The sequence below is a fragment of the Leguminivora glycinivorella genome, chromosome 1 (assembly GCF_023078275.1).
Source record: "Leguminivora glycinivorella isolate SPB_JAAS2020 chromosome 1, LegGlyc_1.1, whole genome shotgun sequence".
Classification (NCBI taxonomy): domain Eukaryota; kingdom Metazoa; phylum Arthropoda; class Insecta; order Lepidoptera; family Tortricidae; genus Leguminivora; species Leguminivora glycinivorella.
The window spans coordinates 38,321,071-38,347,017 of NC_062971.1; the positions used below are offsets into that span (position 1 = coordinate 38,321,071).

General features: G+C 43.6%; 1 protein-coding gene across 2 annotated transcripts; it reads left to right on the plus strand.

Annotated features, from left to right (window-relative positions):
* Nucleotides 1-13: 13 nt before the first annotated feature.
* On the plus strand, nt 14-25,702 carry LOC125232877 (protein phosphatase 1 regulatory subunit 14B). 2 transcript variants are annotated; one of them, XM_048138729.1, is made up of 6 exons: nt 14-197; nt 12,886-13,022; nt 14,291-14,416; nt 15,147-15,245; nt 15,858-15,899; nt 23,986-25,702. In XM_048138729.1, the coding sequence occupies exons 1-6, from the start codon at nt 14-16 to the stop codon at nt 24,025-24,027; spliced, it is 630 nt and encodes a 209-aa protein (XP_047994686.1). In that variant the 3' UTR covers nt 24,028-25,702. The 2 variants fall into 2 exon arrangements, with proteins under 2 accessions (XP_047994686.1, XP_047994763.1); XM_048138806.1 differs by lacking the exon at nt 15,147-15,245.
* The last annotated feature ends 245 nt before the right edge of the window (nt 25,703-25,947 follow it).

Below are 25,947 nucleotides of genomic sequence, written 5' to 3' on the forward strand. Positions count from 1 at the left end.
CTATCATCTAGCTATGTTTTCAGGTGCGGAGCGTTTCCCGGAACGGCGGAGACTGAGTGAGGGCGCGGGTCGATACCGCGCGTGCGCGGCGCGGCGCGGCGCGGAGGCGCGGCGGCAGTGTCGGCGCGACGCCGGCCCGACCCGACGGCCCGCCCGCGCCCGAGCCCATGTCGCTGTTTTTCAAGTTCAGGAGCAACGTGAGTACCCTCCGAGTCTCGAGCTCCCGCCGCCGCCGAGGGCCTGCGACTGCGACCCGGCCCGCTGCCAGCGCCGTCTCTTACACCTGTTAAGTTATACCGAGTGTGGCAGTAGGAGAGGCGTGAAGGTAGGTTTCTAGGAAGCAGCCGGCCCGGCCCAACCCAACTTCTTGTCTGAAGGCTCGAAAAAATCAGCAGCAACTTTATCACCTCTGCACGTGATATCGTCTCGCTTTAATCTAATCATTTCACAAAAAAATATTCGGATGATGACATGTAAGTATCTATATATATTTTGCAAGTGTCAACTTTTTACATAACATGGTCTTTTGTTCGAAAATGGGTTTCATCAGGTAGTTTCATTTAGTTGACAATAAGAGCCTATATTTCCTGTACGATATTTAATGGTGTTGTAAATGGGAATGATGAGTGTAATGACCTATCTACTTTTAAAAACCGTTTACCTACTTCATAAAATTGGTATCTGAGGCAACACTTTTGGTCACACCTACTGTGCACCTACTATTATATGTACATATGTGTTGAATGATCCATGACGAGTAGGCATAAAGGTGGACGTAAATATATAGTGATAGGCTCGAGAAAGCCTGGGCCTCCGCTCCGAGGCCCACGAGCCCTAACGGGGTCGCCGCGGGTCGCGTCACAACTCGCAATAACAGTAAAGCGAGGTGATTGACGACCAGCATTCAGCTCCAGCTCAATGGGAAAAGGTAGGCTATGACGATTGCGTGTTGTCACATTATCACCAGATTTCGTTTCGGTTAAAGATAGGTTCATTTTAGTTACTTGTATAAATAATTAAATACTTATACTTGCACTAGTTGCACTACCTACACATATTCAGAAACAGCCATGTAGTTAGAGTAGGTACTTATACTTACATACTTTTATTTCAGCACGTAATTATTATATTAATTAACAACATAATTATTTGTTAAGGGTCCCTACCCTACCTAGATACATACATAATTATATATTTCTTTAACACTAAACTACCCTATTAAGTCCAAAACGCCAGCTTCAAGCCGACTGTGATGGGCTGACTGGATGGCTAAAGCCAAGACGACCCTGGGACCCCGGTATTGTAAAGTAAAGACGCCGCGGTGTCGCCGCCGGTAGACGCCGCCGGAAGCTAAAATACATTTGCACCCGAGTGTAACACAAAACTTTTCCCCTCACTATAGCGAGGAAACTACAACGCAAAAAATGCGTTTATCACTGCTTTCAGTAGTTCCACAGGTGGTAAATCATCTTTATTACTAGATTCACCTACTTTTATCAATTTTAAAGCAGTTAATTTGACTTTATTCAAGGTCAAATTACTTTACCCACTAGTGGATAAAATGCGTTTTTACCCGCTGGTATTAAAGGACAAAACACGTGTTTCCGAGCTAGTGAGGGGAAAACGATTTTATCGTTTATCGCGCGACTATGATTGCCTGCCAGGTGGTCGACGCTTTGAGCTCTAGACGCCTATCGTGCTGTGCTAATACCTACAGGTAGTTACAAGCCGCGGGTGGCATGGGCTACAGGCGGGAGCCGGGTGGTCTGTCCCGGGACGCCGTTCGTCGCCGGGAGCTCCAGGCGGCTATCGAGCTACCTATAGTTCCGAGCCGCGTGTGGCTGCGGCTGCAGACACCGGGTGGTCCCGGCTCCCGGGACGGCGGTCGACGCCCGCGCCCGGGAGCCGCAGACGGTCGCTGAACCCGCCCGGATATCGCGCCGTCGTCTGGACCGGCACTAGGGACCCTTCGGTGAATACACCTGTCGATTATGTGTCTAATACCCACGATTCTCATAAAACGTAGGTACTAGAGGTGTGCGCCGACCGGCGTGGCTTACGCCGCCGGTCATTTTTGCCACGCCGACGCCGCCGATCATTTCACCGGCGTGAAATCGGCGTGTGATTGACGTGAAAATAATTCCTAATTTTTGGCTTGTTCTATGTTATTCATCCTGTAGAGGTGTGTGCCGATTAAAAATTGATCAGCAACGGCTTTTGCCAAAAATCGGCGGTGGCGGCGTGTTTCCGGCGTGAATTTGGCCTGACCTTGAATGGAACCTCGTAAGTCCCAGGCCATTTTTTTTCAATTTTGATTTTGGAACTTTCTTTCATATAAGAGTTTAAAACTCGAATTTAATTTTTACCTACTTGTACGAGTACGCGGGGACTTAGGAGGTGTTTCTTATATAAAAATCATACGTATACTTTGATATAAACAGTGAGTTAAATATAACACACGTAAATGAACACGGGATAGGAAAAAACACTGATAACCCTAATAATTATCCGTTGATAGCTCAAAATATTTTTTTATCATTGTTGGCTTCCATTAAATAATTCATTTTCTAAATTACCATGAATCTGCAAGGTACACTTTCTTTATGAGGACCTTTAGTTGGAAGCTGGTAAAGAGGTCTTAGCATCGGTGGAGCACTGCAATCCTATGAGGTACAAGACCTTACAGTCGAAAAAATCTGGAACTTCCTGGATTCAACATGCATGAGTAAGGTTTTTTAATCACAAAGAGCCGTCACAATAGATCACTGCTGGTCGGCGTGACGCGGAAAGGCCCACAATACCCCCCAATAATAATCGGAGGAACCCGAGGAACACACATCGTCAGCACAACCACAGGAATTCCATTGTGCGCAGTCAATTGATGAGTGTCGAGAAAAAAAAAGAGGTTTACACACAACTATGGTGGAAACGAATGTCCAGCATATAGCTCTCGGCATACAAATTTGGGTTGGTTGCAGATAGTTGATCCAGAAAACTGGTTTTGTTTTTTGCGTCGTGCAGCAATGTCAGCACTGATTAATTTTCCATATGTTAATGCGATAGATAGATACCCGGATCGGTAGTCCAAAGTAGCAACGAATGGTTACCGTGCTACCGCAGCCAAGCCGGGAAAGACCAAAAAAGAGATAAAAGGACGACCTCGACGCATTTTTATAATGACTGGCGGGAGCGGACAGCAAACTGTAATGAGTGGCGATAAAAAGGACAGGCCTTTGCCCAGCAGTGGGCCACATATTAGGCTACATAAAAAACAAGATACCTACGATTAAATGAAGGTTGTAATTTAATAATAATAATGAAAATAAATAAAGGAAAGTAATAATTATAATGAAAAGCTTCAATTCCTGCAAAACCAGATCAGCAACGAAATTAAGATCACGCAAAGTGAAGCCAACCTGGGTAGTATACCTCTATGAGTAACTAGGACGCAAAAAACCATCGCGTCCCATTCCAAAATATAGTTCTACACACAGTGGCTATAAGCAGTTTACCGACGCGATGGGCACTGGGAATGCCCGGAGGCGGCGGCGGTTCATATCAAGTTAGTGACAAATTTCGAGTCAAAAACGAAATAATTTGCTATTAATATTGCTAAAATCTTCATTAGAACATGAAATTGTGTCACAGGACTCATGATAAAAAGTTTATTTATGTACTTTGTAACGCCGGTTATAGAAATGCCGTTTTTTTTTAAATATTACATGTTTTTAATTATTACGCCGATCACGCCGATTACGCCGACGCCGCCGGCCATTTTTGGCCCGGACGCCGCCGCCGACGATTTAGCCACCGGCGCACACCTCTAGTAGGTACCCTAAAAATAATTCTAAAAGGCCCCAAATATTTTCACTTAATTCCTTCCCCGATTACGGCATATCAGTTAGATCGCAGAAAAATACATAAGTAGCTTTTATTTCAGTTTATTACAAAAATACGTTTACAATAACTTAGAGATCTATGCTAAATCAAAATAGATCCTGAGGTTAGTTTAGCTTATTTACTTTTCTACATGTTTGATGAAACAAAAATGAACGCTGCGCGGTCGCAACGGCCGCGGCCGCGCGGCCGGCCGCCCAGCGTCCCGTCGACAGGGGCCGGCCGATTCGACCCGAGACCACGGGCATTGCGCTAGCAAAGTCGCAATCAAAGTTTGGGTTTCATTTTCGCACTTAAGTAGTTATTCTTGACTGTGGGAATAAAATGTTATTAACTTATTATTAATATGTAAATTAATTAATAAACTGATCTGCTTTTCCAAAGTTTATTATGTAAAGATGTAAAGTAAGTTTTTTCTACTTTACTTACTTAATAAACTGATCTACTTTTCCAAAGTTTATTATGTTATGATATTGGTGATATTAATGAATGCAAGATATCGTCACTACTTTGAAAAAAACTTGTATCTTCGTCTGTCAATGAAAAGAAAATTGTAGTAAGTGTGTATGGAAAGAAGCATGAGATACGAGATTTTTTCAAAGTAGTGACGATATCTTATTAATCACTTGGTCCATAACATACATATTGCTGACTGTACTTTTGCGTGATGTCTGCGATGTCGCCATGAGGTGTGTGTGTGTGTGTGTGTGTGTGTGTGTGTGTGTGTGTGTGTGTGTGTGTGTGTGTGTGTGTGCGTGCGTGCGTGCGTGCGTGCGTGCGTGCGTGCGTGCGTGCGTGCGTGCGTGCGTCCGTGCGTCCGTGCGTGCGTGCGTGCGTGCGTGCGTGCGTGCGTGCGTGCGTGCGTGCGTGCGTGCGTTAACAAAAGTTAACAGGCAGTGCAAGAACAAAAAATATAGAGAAAACCAACACAAACACACATACATATATACCGAATACATCAATAAATATACCTTACATACACATAATACATACATAAATACATACATACATACATAAATACAATACAAAAAATGGCAACTTAAGATAGAGATAGATAGTATAATTTAAGCTGATTTTTAAAAATTGGAATTCCACAACCGTACAGCCCGGAAGGTAAAAGAGTTGCTATAGAATTTAGAAGTATATAAATTTAATTTTGTAAATTTCCAAGAGGCAAGAGCATTATCTTCCGAATCGCAAAACTTTTATTTATTTTAATGGATTGATTGAAGTGCCGCTGTCGATGCCGCACGCGGCGATAAGATACGCGGTCGTGGGGGCTACCGCGAGCTCCTCGAGGAACCGCCCCCGCGTCAGCTGAGCGCCCTGCCCCGCCGCCCCTCCGCGCCCTGCACCCCGCCGGCGCCATCTTGCCCCGTCGCGCCGCAGTCGACACCCGCGCGAGCCACGGACCGCATGCGTTGTGCTATCAGCCCATGTGTTGTGTTCAGCGATCACCAATACCTTCCAGTAAACATAAATAAAGGCGCGTGTGGTTCGTTCCTTGTGAGTGTGGCTTGTTCTCGCCGGTGGACTCGCGAGCGCTGGCCGGCGGCGGCTGCGGCGCGCCGGGGGCACTGACCGCGGACTCCGAGGTACGGATCAGGAGATGAGCGGCGCGGAACGTTCTCCTCCTAGCTCTGCTCATTTGAATACCGAATAACGGTGCTTCTAATCAACGAACTTGCGAACATCATTATTTGTTTCTTTCTATTTGTGGAGTGGACTCACTGTAAACAATCAGGTGTGCTTTATTTTGTTCCTTTGCATCGTAAAGCATTATAGCCGGATCAACTAAACGGTAGTGCATCTTATGTATTATTATAACATTTGTAACTCGTTGAGGCCGGTTGAGGCACACTCTAGGGAGTCTAGGGCCTTAAAGCACTGCACCTACCGCCTTTGTGAGGGATTAGAAACACGGTCGCGCTCTCTGCGGGCTCCGCGGTGGTCCCACGGCGCGTTTTTGGTTATTTATTTCACGGTGATTAATCAGATTATGGCTTATCTAATTAGAACAAGGTGCCTACGTTGCCTACGTCGGTAATGAGATATCGTTAACCCAATAAGGGTTTTGCTAAACATCTAATTTCCGTATCGAGTTTCCTAATCTCTAATCGTAAGTTTGATCCGAGTAATGGGCAGTAATACGTCGGATGGTTGTATTAGGGACAGGTCGGTGGAAGGATAGATTGGGCAGTCAAGGTCCGGTGTCGTGTCGGTGTCGGTGGAGGTAGGGAAGCGAGCATCCGAGTTGCGACACGGCGGTCACCCATCCATGTCCGATCCGTTTGCTTTCATCCAAACCACACTTATGAATCAGTCGGCAACGAACAACTATTAGAGTAATCATACCTACGAGGATTGTATGTCCATCATCAGCTCAGCCACATAAAATTACTACCGTCAGGCGTAAATACTGGTGTACCTTTGAAAAATACACTAAAAACCTTACATGTGCCTATAACATTTGAAGAGTTCCCTCGATTTCTCCAAGATCCCATCATCAGACCCTGACTTGGTCCCAATGGGACCATCTCGGGGTTATACCCGTTTGATCAAAAAAAAATTTTGAAAATCGATCCACGATTCTCGGAGATATCGAGTAACATACATACAAAAAAAAAAAAAACATTCAGTCGAATTGAGAACCTCCTCCTTTTTTGAAGTCGGTTAAAAAGGGAACTAAATGTAGCTCACCGCTCACGTTCATATTCCATAGTAGTTTCAGAGCTCACTAAATTAACGGAATATTAGCTCGCGATCCACCTACGGAAAATCCATCTCTTAGTCGTGAGACTAAGACTATGAAGTAAGAGCCAATCAAGTCCAGAGTCTGAAGAGTCACTATTGTATAAATTGATTTTCATCACACCCGCACTTTAAATGTACTATTGCACGCAGGTGGAGCGTGAGTTATAGAAAAATCGTTCTCCCAAGGGAATAATGAAATTTCTTGTGCCGTACTTAACTTTTTTACATCTATTTACATATTTTTTACATTGCGAGTGTGATGAAAAACATTGTGTGTAACTCGGGGAGTATGAATATTACTAACTCGAGTCTTTAAATCGCTCCGGCAAGCCGTCGCGATTTAACTTACTCTCGTTAGTAATATTCAACTTCCTCCCCTTGTTGCACAATGTACTATTGTATTAGAGTTAGACCCAGTGCCCAGGCCAGACGTGCAATGCCACGCAGCATGGTCTAACTCATTCTTTGTTCTGAGTCTTATTAACCGACTTCAAAAAAGGAGGAGGTTCTCAATTCGACTGAATGTTTTTTTATCCAATGCTCAGTTGTCCTTTTTTTGGCCGTTGGTGCCTCTACGATTCCGGAATCCCAGGTATTTAGGATCTTTAGGGCTGGTCAGTTCAGTGGTCCTTATCTATCTAAATAAATACCTATACTTACACTGAAACACTGAAACACACACACAAACACTGAAAGTTGTCAATAAAAAGCTTTCAAATTGTCTTGGAAATATGGACCTCCTAAACATTTCTTTTTAGGGTTCCGTAGCGAAAAGGTACAACAGGAACCCTTATGGTGCGACTCTGTCCCGTCTGTCACATTACTAAATATCTCGAGAACTACTAACTACTAACTTAATAGCAATTAACTTGAAATTTTGAATAGTTGTGAACATTGTAAACCTCTATAAGTAGAAAGTTTTTTTTTTATTTATTAATTTTAATTGTATAAAATGGCCAAAATGAAAGGGGGGCAAACTGTAAATTTCAAATTACTAGGTCAAGTGGGGTATCGTTAGAAAGAGCTCAAATTTAACGTAAATAAACTATTTTTTATATTTTTTTTGTTGTGTTGTGTGTTGAAAAAAAAAGAATTTTCAAGGAAAGTGTAAAAAAAATACCGTTCCCTATACAGGACTATATGAGAAACATGAGATTATTACCGTGGGGCTCAGTCAATCTGTGCAATAATGTCCTATAATATTTATTTTTATTATTTAAACTAGGTAGTTTGAAAGAAAGTTTGTACGGAACCCTCGGTGAGCGAGTCCGACTCGCACTTGACCGGTTTTTTTAATTAGCCCTAGGTACTAGGTACATACCTACTTTTACTGACAATTTCGCTGTGCCAGATTGTGTTGGAGTGGTATGACGTGACGTGACGGTGCCGACTGCCGACCTTCGTCGGTGTCACATCATGCGCTGATTGCCCAGCTGTCGATAAGATAAGATAATTATACAGATAGCACAAATGACAGGCCACCGCCGACCCAAACGAGTGCTTTTCACACATATTAGTGAATACTTTTCACCACGTGTGTGTTACGAATAAGTGCTCACACTTATACTCAGTCCTCGTCATTTTTGCTACTTTGTGTTGTCAGTTTTATCTGAATAGTTCACTGAAGTTGTTTTCAAGGTGTTATAAATGAATAGAATAGAAATGCAATGATATCTATTATTAAATATGACACCTTAATGTAGATAAGAAAGATAGTAGGTATTTTGGGTTTTCTTCCATTCCTAACGAAGTTACGGAAACAGCAAACGTCGTTTGTTTCCTAATTAATAGAAAAATCTATTTTTTAATTACCGCGTGACGTGAGTACCTAACGTAAAACTGCGTATAGTCATTATACAATTAATGAACTTGAAGTTTATGTGTTTAAGTGCTTACCTAAACCAATTGTACATAATTATAATGATAACGATGTGTCATAATCATAACATCACAAAAGTCTCCTCTCTAGTAGCGGCGTATCACAGCGTAGCAGTCGTACTGTAAGAAAACAATAGGTACGATTACTGCCGCAGCCGTTTCTTTTCTTTCACCGTGCACCGCCGGCGCCGGCGCCGTGCTCATACGAGTCATACGAGACGAGATGCCTTTACAGGGCCCATGAATCACGGAGGGTTTTGTTCGGTGATACGTCCGCATTTCAAATACGTTATGTTTAGGCATGGCTAGAAAGGTTTGGGTTCACGTTTCTTTTTTAGACAACATTAACAAAATTAGGGGCTGCTAAGCTTAATTTTTTTATTGAAACTCTTTCGATGAACGTTACTCTTTTTCATTTCAGGGGCGAAAAATCGATCTAGCTATTTTGGTGTCTGTATGTTTTCCAAGTAAAGCTCAAGCATCAGGCGGGCGGTATACCTGTTTGCCACCGACGTGGTATTAAAAAAAAAAAAAGCTAGGTCTTCTAAATGTGTAACTCTGAACTTTTCCTCAAGACAGACAACATATGTGTCTTAAAATAGGCATGTGTAATATCATAATATGTATGTCTTTAATGTATTTATGTCGATCCCCAAAAACCCACATAATGTTCCGAAACATACCCCTTTTACTCATAATAACAAACGCATTACAACTTTACGTTTCTTTCATTACGAAACAAACATAAAAAACGTTCCTCTGTTTAGAGAGCTCGAGATATATGAGCCATGCCTGCTCGTGATTCACAAGGCTTCTTTGTCTGAGGCCTGCGACGTGGACGACTCAACTCAACGTACATAACAGGAATAGCCTTGCAGCTACATTGCCTGTTTGACTAAATAGGAAGAAGTAGAACTAAGTCGAGTCCTCAGCATACTTATCCATTGGCCTAATAGGTCAAGGACAGGGAGGTCAGGGAGTGCTGTTCCGGGCTCTTTTTAGGGTTCCGTAGCCAAAATGGCAAAAACGGAACCCTTATAGTTTCGTCATGTCCGTCTGTCCGTCTGTCCGTCTGTCCGTCTGTCACAGCCGATTTACTCGGAAACTATAAGTACTACAGTGATGAAATTTGATGGGAATATGTGTTGTATGAACCGCTACAAAATTATGACACTAAATAGTAAAAAAAAGAATTGGGGGTGGGGCCCCCATACATGTAACTGAGGGATGAAAATTTTTTTTTCGATGTACATACCCGTGTGGGGTATCAATGGAAAGGTCTTTTAAAATGATATAAAGTTTTCTAAAAAACATTTTTCTTAAAGTGAACGGTTTTTGAGATATCAGCTCTCAAAGTCGTAAAAAGTATGTCCCCCCCCCCTCTGTTTTTATAACTACGGGGTATAAAATTCTAAAAAAAATAGAGGTGATGCATGCTAATTAACTCTTTCAACGATTTTTGGTTTGATCAAAGTATCTCTTATAGTTTTTGAGATAGGTTGATTTAACTGTAATTTTGGCAGGTGTATAAATTGACATAATAAGTTTATTATATTTGCTGCTACGGAACCCTTTGTGCGCGAGCCCGACTCGCACTTGGCCGGTTTTTTTAAATAGAGGCCTCGGGAAACGATTTTCGTTAATGAAAAAGTTACCAAAGAATGCTTAACAACAAGGAGAAAGTCCGGAATATTTCAGACGGCATTTATACTTGTCTTAGCGCTCGACGAAACAGAAAGTCTACGGAGCAAAGGGACAATCACTAGTCAACTGTGGAGTGTGGACCAACAAGTCTGATCTCCCGGTTCGTATGATTTCGAGCCAATCTCGATCTTTTGAGTTCCGGCCTTACAGACCAGTAGAGGTGTTTAGAAATAGCTTTCAACGTCTGCGGCGGGACACAGGAGCTTTTGTCCCGGTCCCGGCTCCCAGCCAAACACTTCACCTCTGGCCGCTTTCAAACGCCCCTTCCTTTGTTTCTCGCGAGCTGCGAGCTGCACGGTTGAAGTCGTTGAGACGTGCACTACACAGCGAGCGCGACCGGAACAAACCGGCAGTGTGACGAGCGCAAACGATTCTGCGAGCACATAATGTTCATTAGCACTGGGACGTGACGTGAGATCAGGCTTATTTCTGACTTCAAAGCTAATTCATTGCCTAATCATAATGCCCGTTTCGTTACACATATCTTTTCATACGTACATTAAGTTACATTCAGGGGCAGTTTATTTATTAGGTATGTGTTAGAATTCCGTGGGAATAACGTAGGGTCGCAACTCCTGCCTGTTACTGTATCTTATGTAATTTTGTCGCAGAGATTTGAAATCAAAAGTTCTCTCAGATTATTTTTTCGACAATCGTGTGATGTCTGATGTGATGATGATGGTACTTCTGATAGTTCTGATATTATTAGAAAATGATGACTTATGGCAGAAATTCAATATTAGGGTTAGGTTATGCCTTGTTTCTTTAAATCCGTTAAGCTGCCGAAGAATAGTATCATCTAGTCATCTACATTATGTTCATTATCTTATCTTCTTCCTGGCGGCCCGGCTGCCTCCTCAGCTTCTAACTATGTAGATTTGGTTCACTTTCCGATATCTTATCTACGCACTACTATATTATAATCTTTAACGAGCTTAGCGCATTCCTCAACTAATCTCAACTGATATGGTACCTATCGATAATTATAGGATAGATACTGTACTGTGTGGCTTAGGAAATGGATGGTATTCATATTTCAGGCCCCAATGCTGATATAAACTACTGTTTAATAACCGGAAATATGAAACTGGTAACAGCAACTTACGCTTCACCTTGTCACGGTGCGTCACGTCTGTAAAAGAATCCCGTGATTTTCTGTTATAAAATTTGTTCATTATTATTCAGGCAGCCGAATATCAGTTTACTGAGAATCTGTGTGACGTCATCGTCAGGCGTAAATATAGCTGTTTGTGTTAGGACTGCGGTTCCTAACGAGGTGCGGAATATCTACCGATTCCATGGATACAATATTCTATGATGACTTGATGACTACTTATGATGAGGCCGGTATTACAGAGTCCTGTCGGTTCAACTATAAGCTCATTGGTTTCTATTTAACTTCGTAGAATATCCGAATAGTAATCGTTCGGCTTATTACATTGATGGGAAATTGCCTCAAAACCTATGCAGCTTAATAAAGCCTTCTGGGGGGTTACCATGACGTACTAAAGACATTCAGTTTAGGTTGAGAGAAAGGGACACAGCTATAGCAGTTACATAGCTCCGTCCCTCTCTCTCAACCTAAACTGAACGGCTTTAGCACGTCATGGTAAGTTGGTAACTCCCCTGTTCATTTTGAATCGGGTACGATATGATTAATTACGAAATATGCTATGAATTAAATGAGTGGGTTGTTTGCCCATTGTCAGAATGATTAGTCACTACAAGCTGATCAATCCACCTTATCCACCAACCTGAAAATTTCTAAAATCTGGACGCGGCGGACGCAACGCGCGGTATTTATAAAAGTCATAAAGAAAGAAACATCACAAAATGTGTCGCGCACCGTTGTTCATAACATAAACAAAACGCGATCGATCCCATCTGCGGAGTGTCTTTTCAAAAGGACACATTTCTCTATGATCTCCGTACAAAATACGCTCGTTTGAAAGGATGCCTCATCTATAGTCCAGTGTTTACCTAGGAACACGTGTTCCGCAATAAGAACGAGTAATCTGAAGGCAAATTATAGTGGTTTCTCCTGCGTGCTGCGTCGGTGAGAGGGGAATTGGGAATAGTAGTCGTAAGCTAATGGGATCGCGGTATTCGCGGTTGCGCAACACAACACGGCGACGGAGGTGAATCCCTTCATCCGTTTAATTGCTTGCACGCATGTGGATAACGCATGTTTGCTCGCTCTTGCATTCATGATACGTTGCTAATATACATCACAGATGGGAAATTAATACAAGTTTGAACAGCTTTCAGTCCAAAATTACTAGGCATAGAGACGCGTAGAGGTCACATCTAGTGTTTATGGCTGCGATTACAGATTCCCCAATTCGAGGAATCTATACTCGCTATACTATCACTTACAAGTCACAACACAACAGAACAGAGAATTGAACTTGCATGCGAGCTTCATTACTTAGCAACCCGTCAGTGCAATATCACTGAAACTTCAGCAGTTTCATATGCTAATTTATGTATATGAATTTGATTGGTGTGCTGCATCAACAACTGGCATTGTAATTGTGACTAAACCATCAGCAGACGTGTAGTCTCGCCCTAAATGAGGCTGACGAACGCAGCGCTTTCTCGGATTACTTTTTTGGAGCTAGTGTGTGTAAGATGTCGTGTCGTGTGTTGCAGAGGACGGGAGCCGCGCCCGCGCCGTGCGGCATGGAGGCCGGCGTCGGCGTCGCGGCCGCGCCCGCCCGCCGCGCGCCGCCGCCCGAGCGCTCCCCGGCGCGCGCCGGGCTCCACGTCAACTTCAGCGACAAGGAGAGGTATACATGTCCTTACCTACAGAGTTACAGACACACACACACACACCGCACACACACGCCGCCTGAGCGCTCCCCGGCGCGCGCCGGGCTCCACGTCAACTTCAGCGACAAGGGAGAGGTATACATGTCCTTACCTACAGAGTTACAGACACACACACACACACCGCACACACACGCCGCCCGAGCGCTCCCCGGCGCGCGCCGGGCTCCACGTCAACTTCAGCGACAAGGGAGAGGTATACGGAAATACGATTTAATCATTGTTAAAATAACTTTTGCCCTTTAGTGTCCTTTTTGAAGGACATCGGGCAGCGGCAGGATCAGCAGGAAGGACGATTGAAGAACGTTCGTGTGCGGCCCGCCCGCGGCCCGCGGCCGTGACACGCCACACATTATTAACTGGAATCGATAGCGCCGGACTCGCCATAATCCACACGAAACTAATAAATAACACCGATGGATCATTAATACCTAAATATCGTAGTACAAAAACTGTTGTAGCTGCTTAATTCTAAAACAGTTTTTTCCTCATACTTTCTGATATTTGCACTTTTTTTATTACATACATACATACAATCACGCCTGTGTCCCATGAAGGGGTAGGCAGAGCACATGAAACTACTTAGGTTTCAATGCCACTCTTGGCAAATAAGGGGTTGAAAGAAAACGAAACTGTGACATTGCAGTGACAGGTTGCCAGCCTCTCGCGTACGCCACAATTTAACCCATATCCCACAGTCGCCTTCTACGACACCCACGGGAAGAAAGGGGGTGGTGAAATTCTTAACCCGTCACCACACGGGCACGGGTTTTTTTATTAATTTGTCGGAATGACTACTACGATAATTTTGAACCAATTCAAATAGGTACCTATGTTTTTGATAATTTTGATGGCGATCGATGACCTGAAATATCAGTCACCTAAAAATCGTAAACGAATTTCATATCCCAAATTGTTCAGATGAAAATCATATCTATGGATGAAAAACTCTCAAACCCATAGCTCAAACCTGACCTAGCCATTTCACGAAACAAACAGAATCTCGTTTATCTGACTATTGACAACCAATTAGACAAAAGCAGTAAGTAGACAGGTAATAGAAGACAAAAATGCTTTTTACCGAAAAGGCATAGATGGAACTGGACAAATGGAATCCTCATTTTAGAATAAGGACATAGGTGGACCTACTCGCAAAACCCTGACAGATATTATTCTTGAACCTGTGACGATACATTTGTCTAATGATAAATAAATCGCCTGTGTGCAGGTGAAGGAGCGACGCGAGAAGTTCCTGACGGCCAAGTACGGCTCCCATCAGATGGCGTTGATCCGCAAGCGGCTCGCCGTCGAAATGTGGCTCTACGACGAGCTGCAGAAGCTGTACGACGTGCCGGTAACTATTAGAGCACCTCCTCCTCGCCCTGAGGCCAGCACGGCTCGCACCAGGTGGCACTGCTCCGCAAGCGGCTCTACGACGAGCTGCAGAAGCTGTACGACGTGCCGGTAACTATTAGAGCACCTCCTCCTCGCCCTGAGGCCAGCACGGCTCGCACCAGGTGGCACTGCTCCGCAAGCGGCTCTACGACGAGCTGCAGAAGCTGTACGACGTGCCGGTAACTATTAGAGCACCTCCTCCTCGCCCTGAGGCCAGCACGGCTCGCACCAGGTGGCGCTGCTCCGCAAGCGGCTCCACGACGAGCTGCAGAAGCTGTACGACGTGCCGGTAACTATTAGAGCACCTTCTCCTCCTCGCCCTGAGGCCAGCACGGCTCGCACCAGGTGGCGCTGCTCCGCCGTTTTGAGAGCTTTTGGCAAATAGTTAGATTTTACGAAAGCTACTGCAATCTCACATTCCAATCCAGACGGAAGATTATGCTTTATTGAGCTTAGTCCAGTCCAGTTTCCCACGATGTTTTTACTCACCGAAAAGTGACTGGCAAATTCATATTTGCTAGCCACTTAATAATGACATATGAAACGGGGTAATCTCAACTACTCAAAAGATTTTGAAACCTGGCCTGGATGGCGTGTGTTGTGTGCGTCCACTGCGTCTACCCTATGCAGCTCGGGTAGCGCGCGTGTAGTATAGTATCCCTCGGTTAACGGCTGGTGTGGTGTTGCAGAAGGAGGCGGCGGCGGCGGCGGGGGGCGCGGAGGTGGAGGTGGACGTGGACGAGCTGCTGGACATGGACTCCGACGACCTGCGCCGCGCGCACCTCAAGGTCACTCTCTTCTTCCGATCCTCGTACCCTCTGCTCGGGAGTAGGGCTCGATTTAATCATGTGGTAGATTTCAAATATCGAATACGAATATTTTTCGATTGATTTCGGTCTCGGGAAGTTTGGTTAAAATGGGAAATCGCCTTGCACATTGACACATCACCAGGGGGGATCGGGACGGTATTCCCCCTGGTGATGTGTCAACGTGCAAGTTTATTTTTCCAATTCGGGCCACATGATGACAGACCCTCGACGCGCACAGTCCGTATTCTTATTCCTGTACCTATTATCCTTTTAAAATCGGAAATTTGGAGCGCCGGTTTGAAAGCTTGATGCGGCACTTATTTTATGTAACTACCTCTACACCTACTAAATAAGTGCTTCGGTGTAACACTGTAAACTTTTATGTTAATGTTTAAATAAGTAAATCAATAAACCACAGCACACCCATAGAGTAATAATATTAGGTCCATGAGCACACCTACAAACTTTATTAGTCAGATGTCAATTTGTAAATATTTTTCGGCAAATATTGTATTTGTAAGGTACTTATCTAACTAAAAAAACTTCTGACGAATGGCAATTTTAAATTAACACTAAAATTGTTTGTTACAGACGTTATTAGCGGATGCCAAAAAGCCCCAAAAAGATGTACATGTAAGTATCACCATTACCTCACCGGAACCACATCTCGGACACTGGTGATCAAATATGTATATGAAAGAGGCGCGTTCCTAGCACACATTCTAAGCTCGCGTAGGTGAACGCGTGCCATGCTGGTATGAGTGAGATATGACAGGTCGACTGTTCGCGTTTTTGACAGGCGGTAACTGTGAGGTAACCGAGAGGGTGGGCGGCATTTTCAGCGGGGAGCGGGAGTGGTCATACTGTACCATAGTCCTCCGTGTTAATATTCTTATGGGGACCTAGGCAGGAGATGATTCAAACGCCGATACCAGTAGAATAATGAACATTTATTTTAATAACTTATCGCTATATATACAATTTTCATATTAAAGAAAAACAACAAAATAGGTAGTCATAATTTGATTAATCTAAGTTTACCCTAAGTATTGAGAACTTGCGAATACTAGCGCGATGGCATATCATCTATCTCGCTCTTATGGTAAATATACAAATGGGTAGTTGGCTAAACTGGTTTCTTGGATTACCCGTCTGCATCGACTCTCGGCCGTAAGAGTGGCACGTCCGATCTTCCGTCTCACTCCAACGGCAACGTAAATATGCGCGCGGCGCCTGCGCGCGCTTCAGTTGTCTCCGGCCGCCGATGCGAACGCATGTCCCATAGCACTCCCTCTCAAGCGAAGCGAATCCGTTTCGTAACTCTGCCCGATCTTGTTACGTATGTTTGCGTGTCCGGGCTCGAAACCGTAGGCTGGCTGGCGCTTGCGATGGCTTCATCATAGATGTAGGCTGGCTTCAAACGCTCGATGGTGACGACTGTGGTTCGTTGGGGCATTTGTATCTTGAAATATTTGTCATAGCGTTTCAAAACTTCGAATGGGCCATCGTAAGGTGGTGTGAGCGGCGGTCGCACGGTGTCATTACGGACGAAGACGTGTGTGCACGATGTCAAATCCTTGTGCACGAAGGGTCTTAATTGCGTGGCGTGCGTCCGAGTTACAGGTACAAGCGATGACATTATTTCTGACAGGCGGCGTACTAATTCTGCATCTTCAATTTTCGACTTTGTAGGTACGAAAAAATCAGCTGGCATGCGTAGTGAAGATCCGTATGTCATTAAGGCAGGACTTAAGTTATTGTCGCTGCGTAGTGCGGCTCGTAGTCCAAATAATACTGTCGGTAGCTCTTCAGACCAATCTGAACCTTGTCCTCTTGCCATAAGAGCTGCTTTTAGAGTGCGGTGGAGTCTCTCGACTTGCGAATTTGCTTGCGGATGATAGGCTGTCGTGCGTATTCTCGTGGTTCCAAACTTCTTCAGGAGAGCGTTGAAAAGGCTGGACTCGAAGGTGCGACCCTGATCAGTCGTGATGCGTAGTGGACATCCAAATCTTGTAATCCAGTGCTCGTACAAGACTTTAGCCACTACTTCCGCTGTTATGTCGCGTACCGGTACTGCTTCAGGCCACTTCGTACAGCGATCGATCATAGTGACGCAATATCGATAACTATTCGATATTTTCAGCGGGCCCACAATATCGATGTGCAGATGCTCGAAACGTTGTGATTGCGGGAACTCGCCGATGGGTGGAATGACATGTCGATGAACCTTAGCTCGTTGACACCCAATGCAAGCTCGAGTCCATTGCGCGACGTCTCTGTTCATTGCTGGCCAAAAAAATTTCGATGTGACGAGCTTCCTTGTTGTACGTACACCCGAGTGACTTATATCGTGTTGCGCTTTGTATGCAGCATAACGATAAGTACTAGGTAAATACGGACGCGGCGTGTCGGTTGAGTTCTCACATGTGATTGGTTGGCTGATGCCTGGAAGTGCGACTACGATGAACTTGAGATTTTCGCGTGTTTTCAATGTTTTCAGCTCTTCATCAGCGTGCTGGTCGGTGGCTAGCTTTTCATAATCGATGACCGTGGGACATTGTATTTCTTCGATTCTCGATAAGGCGTCAGCGATGTTTTTTTTATCGCCTGGAATATACTGGATGCTCGAACAAAATTGGCTTATAAAGTGCAGTTGTCGCTCGCGTCTCGGGGTGTCGCTGTTGCTCGGTGCCCGCGTAAGTGCATGTGTAAGTGGTCTGTGGTCCGTGTAGACGATGACGTCATTGCCTTCTATAAGTCGTCTGAAGTGTTTGATGGCTGTATAAATCGCCAACAGCTCGCGATCGTAGGTACTGTAGCGGCGTTGCGTAGGACTCATTGCCTTCGAGAAAAATGCCAGAGGTTTCCATGCGTTGTCAACTTTCTGTTGAACTACTCCTCCCAGGCTGTGGTCTGATGCATCTGTCATGATACTCAGCGGAGCGCCGTGAACTGGATAAGATAGCGTCGTAGCTTTCAGTATGCTTTGGCGGCATTTTATGAAAGCTTCTTCTGTCTCGGGGTTCCATTCGATAGGAGTCTTGTCATTTTTCTTGGAGTTGTGCAGGTACTTATTTAGTTGTGATTGAAGTTCAGCTTGGTGTGGTAGGCAGTCGCGGTAGAAATTCAACATGCCTAGGAATCTTCTAAGCTCGCAGACTGTCTTCGGCTTCGGGTAATTTGATATAGCTTGAATCCGCTCTTGAGTGGGACTGATGCCATCAGATGAAACTTCATAGCCGAGGAAATTGATTTTTCTTCGCCCAAACTCGCATTTATCGACGTTAAGTGTTACGCCGTACTTGTCAAGGCGCTCTAGGACTTGGCGAAGCAGCGTCTTGTGCTCTTCTTCGTTGTAGGATGACAGCAGAAGATCGTCGACGAAGCAGAAACAGCCATCTATGCCTCGTAGAACGTCGTGCATGAATCGTTGGAAAGTTTGGCTTGAGTTACGAAGGCCAAACGTCATGGAGTTAAATTTAAATAAACCGAACGGCGTAATAATCGAGGTTTTCTGTGCGTCTTCTTTGTTCATAGGTATCCAAAAGTATGCCATCTTCAGATCAAGCTTCGAAAAAATCTTCTTATTGTGCAGCTGATACGTAAAGTCTTGAATTCGAGGTAGTGGTGTAACAGAACAAGCGTCTAAGACGAGGAAAATGACTCGTTATTACATATAAAACTTACGGTGAATCAACTTATCCTTGACCAACTTTTTGGTGCATATTTCCTTCGGGATTTCATTGAATATTTTAACAAATAATATCTTTGATGGTTTATCACATGTTTAGTCACGTCTTCATTCATAAAATTCACTATTATTTGGTGCAAAACAGGTTGGAAAAACATATTTATCAACAAACTACATTCACATGGACGAAATACTGACACTGACAGTTGTCAACTGCATAGCGTTCCGATATTATGTCTTGGTTCCAATTACGAGTCAGAGAGGTAATAATGACTAATATTGATTATTATACTTCCTGAATATATCATTCAATGTAACATTTAGTAACAGATAAAATATTTCATTGCGAAATTACTTACAAAATAAATAAGAATGTTCCACAAAATAATATTTACGTAAAAATATTTGCGAATCGCTCCACTATTGGACTACATAGGTATCAATATCAATAGCTCTGTCTCTCTCTAAAACACGTGTACTCGGCACGTGTTGATAAGCAAACATCCGTGTGTTAATCGTGAACTCTAATGCATAGGGCATAAGACTTAGTAAACAAAGCACACGATTGAGTAGCCATCTTGTCGGAAGTCCGATGTCAGAAGTCGGAAGTCGGATGTCAGAAGTCGGAAGTCGGATGTCAGAAGTCGGAAGTCGAATGTCAGAAGTCGGAAGTCAGAAGTCGGAAGTCGGAGATAGAATCTATAAAAGGGTCGGAGCGAGCCGACGCGCGTCATTCTTACAATATCCACAAGACTAACAGTGTCTCTGGCTTTCGTGTGTTGTGCTGGTGAGTGAAGTTGTTCTGCTATTGTTTCTCTGTTTGTTTTTACTTGGAAATTATTCTAAGTGATTGTAAACTTTGAAATTGTGTCTCTGTTTGATTGTGCGGGGACAATATCGTCGTACAGTTGAACTTAGACCTATGGTGGAATTGCTTTACTGTCAGTTGTGGGGTTAATTTAGTGTTCTATTTATAGTGTAGTGTTACATTTAAATTGTTGTGTATAGTGAAGTTTTCTGTGCTTTGTTTCATGAGTGCCGTCAAGCAATACAAAGACTGGGTCGATGTATGGCTGGTGCTTGGAGATAAGTCTGTGTTTGGTTTTGTAGGGAGTAATTCTTGCAAAACTAAGCTTAGATTATAGTACGTAAAGGAAACTTCACTCGTTTGTTTAGTTGGTCAGTAAAATTGAATTTAGTAATTTTCTATGGGGTTATTTTGTGAAAGTTATAAGCCAGATCATTGTTTGTGACAGACTGTTGTCCGGCTAGGCGCTTCTTCCCTTACGGTGTCAAATAAGAGGCGTTTAGGGGTCTTTTTGTTCCAAGTGGAGGGCTTGGACGCTTTTCTATACTTACAAAAGCGTATTTTCTCACCGGTCTCAAAGAGTCCAACTGTTAGATGGAAGTGAGGACTTTCACGATTGACGAAAGACATTAGGAGTAATCCTTGCTCACTGAAGTCGGCAGTATTTGAGGCTGGGGTCCTATATATATATATATTTATTTACTCGGTGCTCTGGTCCATGCTGGCGTTGGTCGCTGGGGATTTCGGTTGTGATCGATCCACATCTAAGTAAAGTTGATCGCAGCTGGGTTTCCCATGTGGCTGGTACTGGTATGTCCTAGAATACTGGATATATACACGGATAGGGCGATCTACTCTCTGCTACCCTAGCCCGCGGGCAAGAGCAGAGGGGGGGATCAGAACATAAGCCTATAGGTTGCCTATCTCAGCTTCGCTGGCTGAACTGTACAGTTCTAGTAGGGATACACTTGTACATATTCTGAACACAAGATCTATGGTAAGTGAGGGTCTGTGTTTCAGATATGTTAGAGTAGGGAAAACAATAGGATTAGGGTAGAGTCACACACTATTTCTATGAAAGTAGAGTTCTGTTATGATTGGTCTTAAATTATAATTGGTCAACGTGTATTGTGGAGAAATAATTTAACTACTACTATTTATATGATTTAAATGGACTTTAAATGTGGTGTTTACTATCTTAAAATATGTGGTAAAACTGGTAATTTATAAAATCTCTTATTACTTAATTTATTTGAGTGAAATTAATAATTGTGGTAGCAATTTCTGATTTTTCGGTGTGGCTGCAGGACACTTAGTGTTGCTAACTGGTTTTTCAAGGTAAATTCTATCAAGTTGGTTAGGGAAACAAACTATTCTTTGGAATAAAAAGCATAGGTTTGTTATAGGGCCCAGTGGCATGCGAGCGCCGTCCACTGATGGAAAGTCAAAAGCTTAGAAAAGTTAGTAGACTTAGTTCTTATAAAAGTTAGCAACTGCTCGGTGTTTCGATAAAACATTAGAAAAATCGAGAAGTTATGGTCTATTAGCAGTATTGGGGAAAGGGGGGTTTAGCTAGGGAAAAAGAAACAAAATAAAAAAGGGGTTAGTTTGTAGATAGATAGCTCTTCAGGCTTACTTGCTTAGGATGCCTGATAAAGTGGTTTGATCAGGTTAGGGGATTCAGACGGCAACGCAAGGCAGTCCTGCAACTCGAATCCACTAATAGAGCGTAGCCGATGTTTTCTAAAATATTTTTTAATATTTATTTCATGTATGTTTCACTCACTAACTTTTATTCTAAAATTTCTTCATCACGTCATTAATTTTCTCACTCATAACTTTCTAGGCCTAAATCTGATAAAATACTCTTCTATAACACTATATTATTATGCTACAATAACCTTTATTCTTCTTTAAAATATAAATAAATAAAATTTAAATATAGTCAAAAATACAGCTGATACTCATTAAAGGATCTAGGTTATCGCGGTTCACATCGAAGGGTTCTACTTATTCACGCTAGACGATCACAAGGCCAAATTTACGGGGTATTTTTAAAGGGGGGTTAGTTATACTAATGGTTAGTCAAGTAAGTAAATAAGTATGGTGAGCGGAGGTTTAGTTACAGTGGATAACGGTCAGGTTGCGTTACTGCGTTGAGGCGTCTATAATCCCCACATACTCGTAGGGTCCCATCCTTTTTCGTGACGACGTGCAGTGGACTCGCCCAGGGGCTGTTTGAGGGTTCACAGATGCCCATTGCCATCAGGCGTTCGAATTCAGCCTTCGCCGCTGCATATTTGTCGGGCGGCAGAGGGCGTGGCCTAGCGAAGAGTGGGGGGCCGGTCGTCGTGATGAAGTGCTGTACATTGTGCTTGGCAGGTGTCTTCACCGACATAGGTCGAAGTACGTCAGGATATTCTCTCAGTATATCGTAGAATTCTTGGTCGCTGCTAATCAGGTAAACGGCTTCTTGAGTGGTTGAGACTTCTACGGCGTCGACTTGAAATTTAGTGGTCTTGTCGATGAGCTTCTTCTGGTCTAGGTCGATGAGTAACTTGTAGTGTCTGATGAAATCTGCTCCGAGGATTGAGGTCTTGATGTCTGCTATGACGAATGTCCAACGCAAGTCTCGTCGCAGCCCGAGGTTAAGAGTGATCGTCTTGTCCCCATAGGTCTTAATCGGTGTGTTGTTTGCAGCATAAAGTTTGTAGGTGCTTGATATCTGGTTCTTCTTATGGTGCGACGACAGTACAGATATTTCTGCGCCAGTGTCTACGAGGTAACGTTCTCGAGAGTTGCGATCGATGACACATAGGCGGTTGCTAACTGCAGGAACACCGACGCCCGCCAAAGTCGGTGTGGGTATTAGTTTTCCGACGTGTTGTGGTTCTTGCTACACGGCGATTCACATTTTCGTGCCCTGTCTCCAAATCTGAAGTGGTATCTGCAGAGCCATCCAGGATCACCTGGCTTGCGTGTAATTTCGTGCGTCGGTCTTGATCGTGAACGGGAACGACTGCGAGAGCGAAAGGGACGGCGATAGCGTTGCCGGCCGCTGGAACGTAGCGCTGCAATTTCGAGCGTCAAATTCTCAAGCTTTTGAGACAGCTTTTCGAAAAGTGCGATGTCACTGCTTGGTGGGGCTTGGGCTTCTGAGGTTCTTGTGACTGCAGCAACTGTGACTGGTTCGGTGTGCTCTAGCATCTTGTCGGCCATGGCGGCAAGGATATCCAGTGATGACTCATTGTTGACTGATAGAACGGTGCGTACTTGCACTGGAAGTTGATTCATCCATATGACTCGCAAACCGTCGTCTGGTACCATATTCTTGCCTAATTCTCGCATTCTTCTTAATAACTGTGTCGGCTTCTGATCTCCTAGCTCGAGACCGCTGATGAGCTTCTGGAATTGCCTGGATGCAGATTCTTCGTAAACAGAAAGAAGACGTGTCTTGAGCGCGCTGTACTTGCCGGTCATATTTGGTTTAAGAATAATGTCGCTGACTTGTTGAATATCGGCTGCTTGCATTACGCCGAGCGCGTATCTGAATTTCTGGTCGTCGCTGGTTTTTAACGGTTCTACGATTGCTTCGAACTGCGCAAACCATAAGCGTGGATTTTCGCGCCAAAACGGCAGTAATTTGGACTGAATGGAGATCCCGGCGAGATCGTAGCTTGATTGTGACAGCTCCGGTGCTGGAGCTTGCTCCTTCCGTGTTGGATTTTCCTCCGTGTCCGACATCTTGTGAGCGTCGAGGGTCACCAAATATGGGGACCTAGGCAGGAGATGATTCAAACGCCGATACCAGTAGAATAATGAACATTTATTTTAATAACTTATCGCTATATATACAATTTTCATATTAAAGAAAAACAACAAAATAGGTAGTCATAATTTGATTAATCTAAGTTTACCCTAAGTATTGAGAACTTGCGAATACTAGCGCGATGGCATATCATCTATCTCGCTCTTATGGTAAATATACAAATGGGTAGTTGGCTAAACTGGTTTCTTGGATTACCCGTCTGCATCGACTCTCGGCCGTAAGAGTGGCACGTCCGATCTTCCGTCTCACTCCAACGGCAACGTAAATATGCGCGCGGCGCCTGCGCGCGCTTCAGTTGTCTCCGGCCGCCGATGCGAACGCATGTCCCATATTCTTGATAAAGTGTAAAAAAATGTATTCGTTTTTTTACATATGATTTGTTTTGTTTCAGAATTTCATCAACGAATTGCTAGATAAAGCGAAAACTCTGTAGGTTAAGAGAACGGAACCAAATCTCATCTCGCTCGCGCCGCGACCGCACGCGGGCGCGGGGGCGGGCGCGGGCCGTCTGCGGCGGCGCGGAGCAGCGCGCGGGCGGCTAGCGACACACCGCCGCCCGCGCTGAGGCACGGTTGACGCCGTAGGGAACAGTTTTTGACGCGTGCGTAAAATGCCGCTTTACGATATGTATGCATCGATCGGATTACTATAGTTTCAGAATTTGGTCGTGCTTCATTTGTTTCGTTGTAATTCCATTTGAAAACCTGCCTAATTATTGTAGTTGAAGCGTAAAGACCATTCTTAGATGGAAAGTCCCTTTAGCGAATACATAATGTACCGGGTACTTTCGACGATTTTGTCCGCTCTTCAAATAGGTATATAGTGAGTATAGTGACCTACGAGCGTCTTCCCTTTATTGAGTGTGCGAACCGCGGCGGCCGGGCCGCGCGCGGCCGGCGCGCGTGACGTGACGTGACATATCAGCGACGCCCCGCCCGCGCCCGACGACTCGCATCGTGACGAGCGTGTATTATGCTCGATCTAGATGTGCAAATCTACACCCCCTAATTATTATATTCTCAGTTGGCTACTTTAGAAATTAACTATCTCAAAAAATGTATTACACTGTGCGACAACCTAGGGTGTGAATATCTTAAGATAAGATACTTCACAGAGTCATTATTATAAAAACAAAAAGCTGTCAGCCGTGGTGCCTGAAATTCAAACGATAAAAAGCAACAGCAGAAATTACCATGCTACGGTTTTCACAAACTATGAGAGCTTTTTAACAAAATAAAACATACAGTAAGAATGTGTATAGATATAAATAGAACATTAAATTTTAGTCAGCTAACTTAGCTGCTAACTGCACAATTATTGTTGACATGGTTGAATCAAATTGGCCAATTGAGATAATAAATAGAATAGGTAATACTCATAGATAGGTAAAGATAAGTCTAAATGAAAGAGGGTCGACTATACGTAAGTACCGCATGTATAAGTAGCATTAATCTGTCCGTTACACACTGCGCCCTGTAAACCCGTAATGGCACGTAGTTTAATAGTTTGGTCAGCACATTTCGGTAAATTGTTTGCTGTTTCAATTTGATAATTATTGTCATGGTATAAGCTAGATTATTGTGTAATCTAATTTTATTAAAGCATAAGATAAAGGCAATTTAAACAATCTTAATTATAAAGATATTTTTACTTTGTACTAACTGTGATAAGTTAATTGTAACAGTATTAAAATGTTTAGTCGCAGTGTATCGCAGAATATCACCATGTTCTGATTTTTGGTCAAACAAACACACGGCAATATCAAGTGTAATTATTCGTGCTGGCCAAACTACAACAGTACTACTTATAAATGAGGTCGCTAATTGAAATAACTAAACATGAGTCTCTAAAGCAGCGATGGCCTCGATGGCCGCCATCAGAGAGAACCCAAAGCTTCACTTAAGCCAAGTTTCGGCTCTTAGATTGATGTATGTTACCTACCTACAATATGACCCTCGGGTCAACAAGTTTGGAGACTCGTGCAGTATAATAGTTATTTGTTAAAAGTTGTATTTTAACTCCGAGTGTGGAATTGAAAAACGAGCAAGTGAAAGGATTCTATAGTTGAACCACGAGCGAAGCGAGTGGTTCGAAAATAGAATCCTGAACTTGCGAGTTTTTTAACACACGAGAAGTAAAATACATTTGCACCCGAGTTTAACACAAAACTTTTCCCCTCACTATAGCGAGGAAACTACAACGCAAAAAATGCGTTTATCACTGCTTCCAGTAGTTCCACAGGTGGTAAATCATCTTTATTACTAGATTCACCTACTTTTATCAATTTTAAAGCAGTTAATTTGACTTTATTCAAGGTCAAATTACTTTACCCACTAGTGGATAAAATGCGTTT

Coding starts and splice junctions, on each gene's coding strand:
- LOC125232877 (XM_048138729.1), top strand. CDS start 14: ATGTTTTCAGGTGCGGAGCGTTTCCCGGAACGGCGGAGACTGAGTGAG. Junction 15,246..15,857: donor TGCGCCGCGCGCACCTCAAG/GTCACTCTCTTC, acceptor TGTTTGTTACAG/ACGTTATTAGCGGATGCCAA. Junction 15,900..23,985: donor AGCCCCAAAAAGATGTACAT/GTAAGTATCACC, acceptor GTTTTGTTTCAG/AATTTCATCAACGAATTGCT.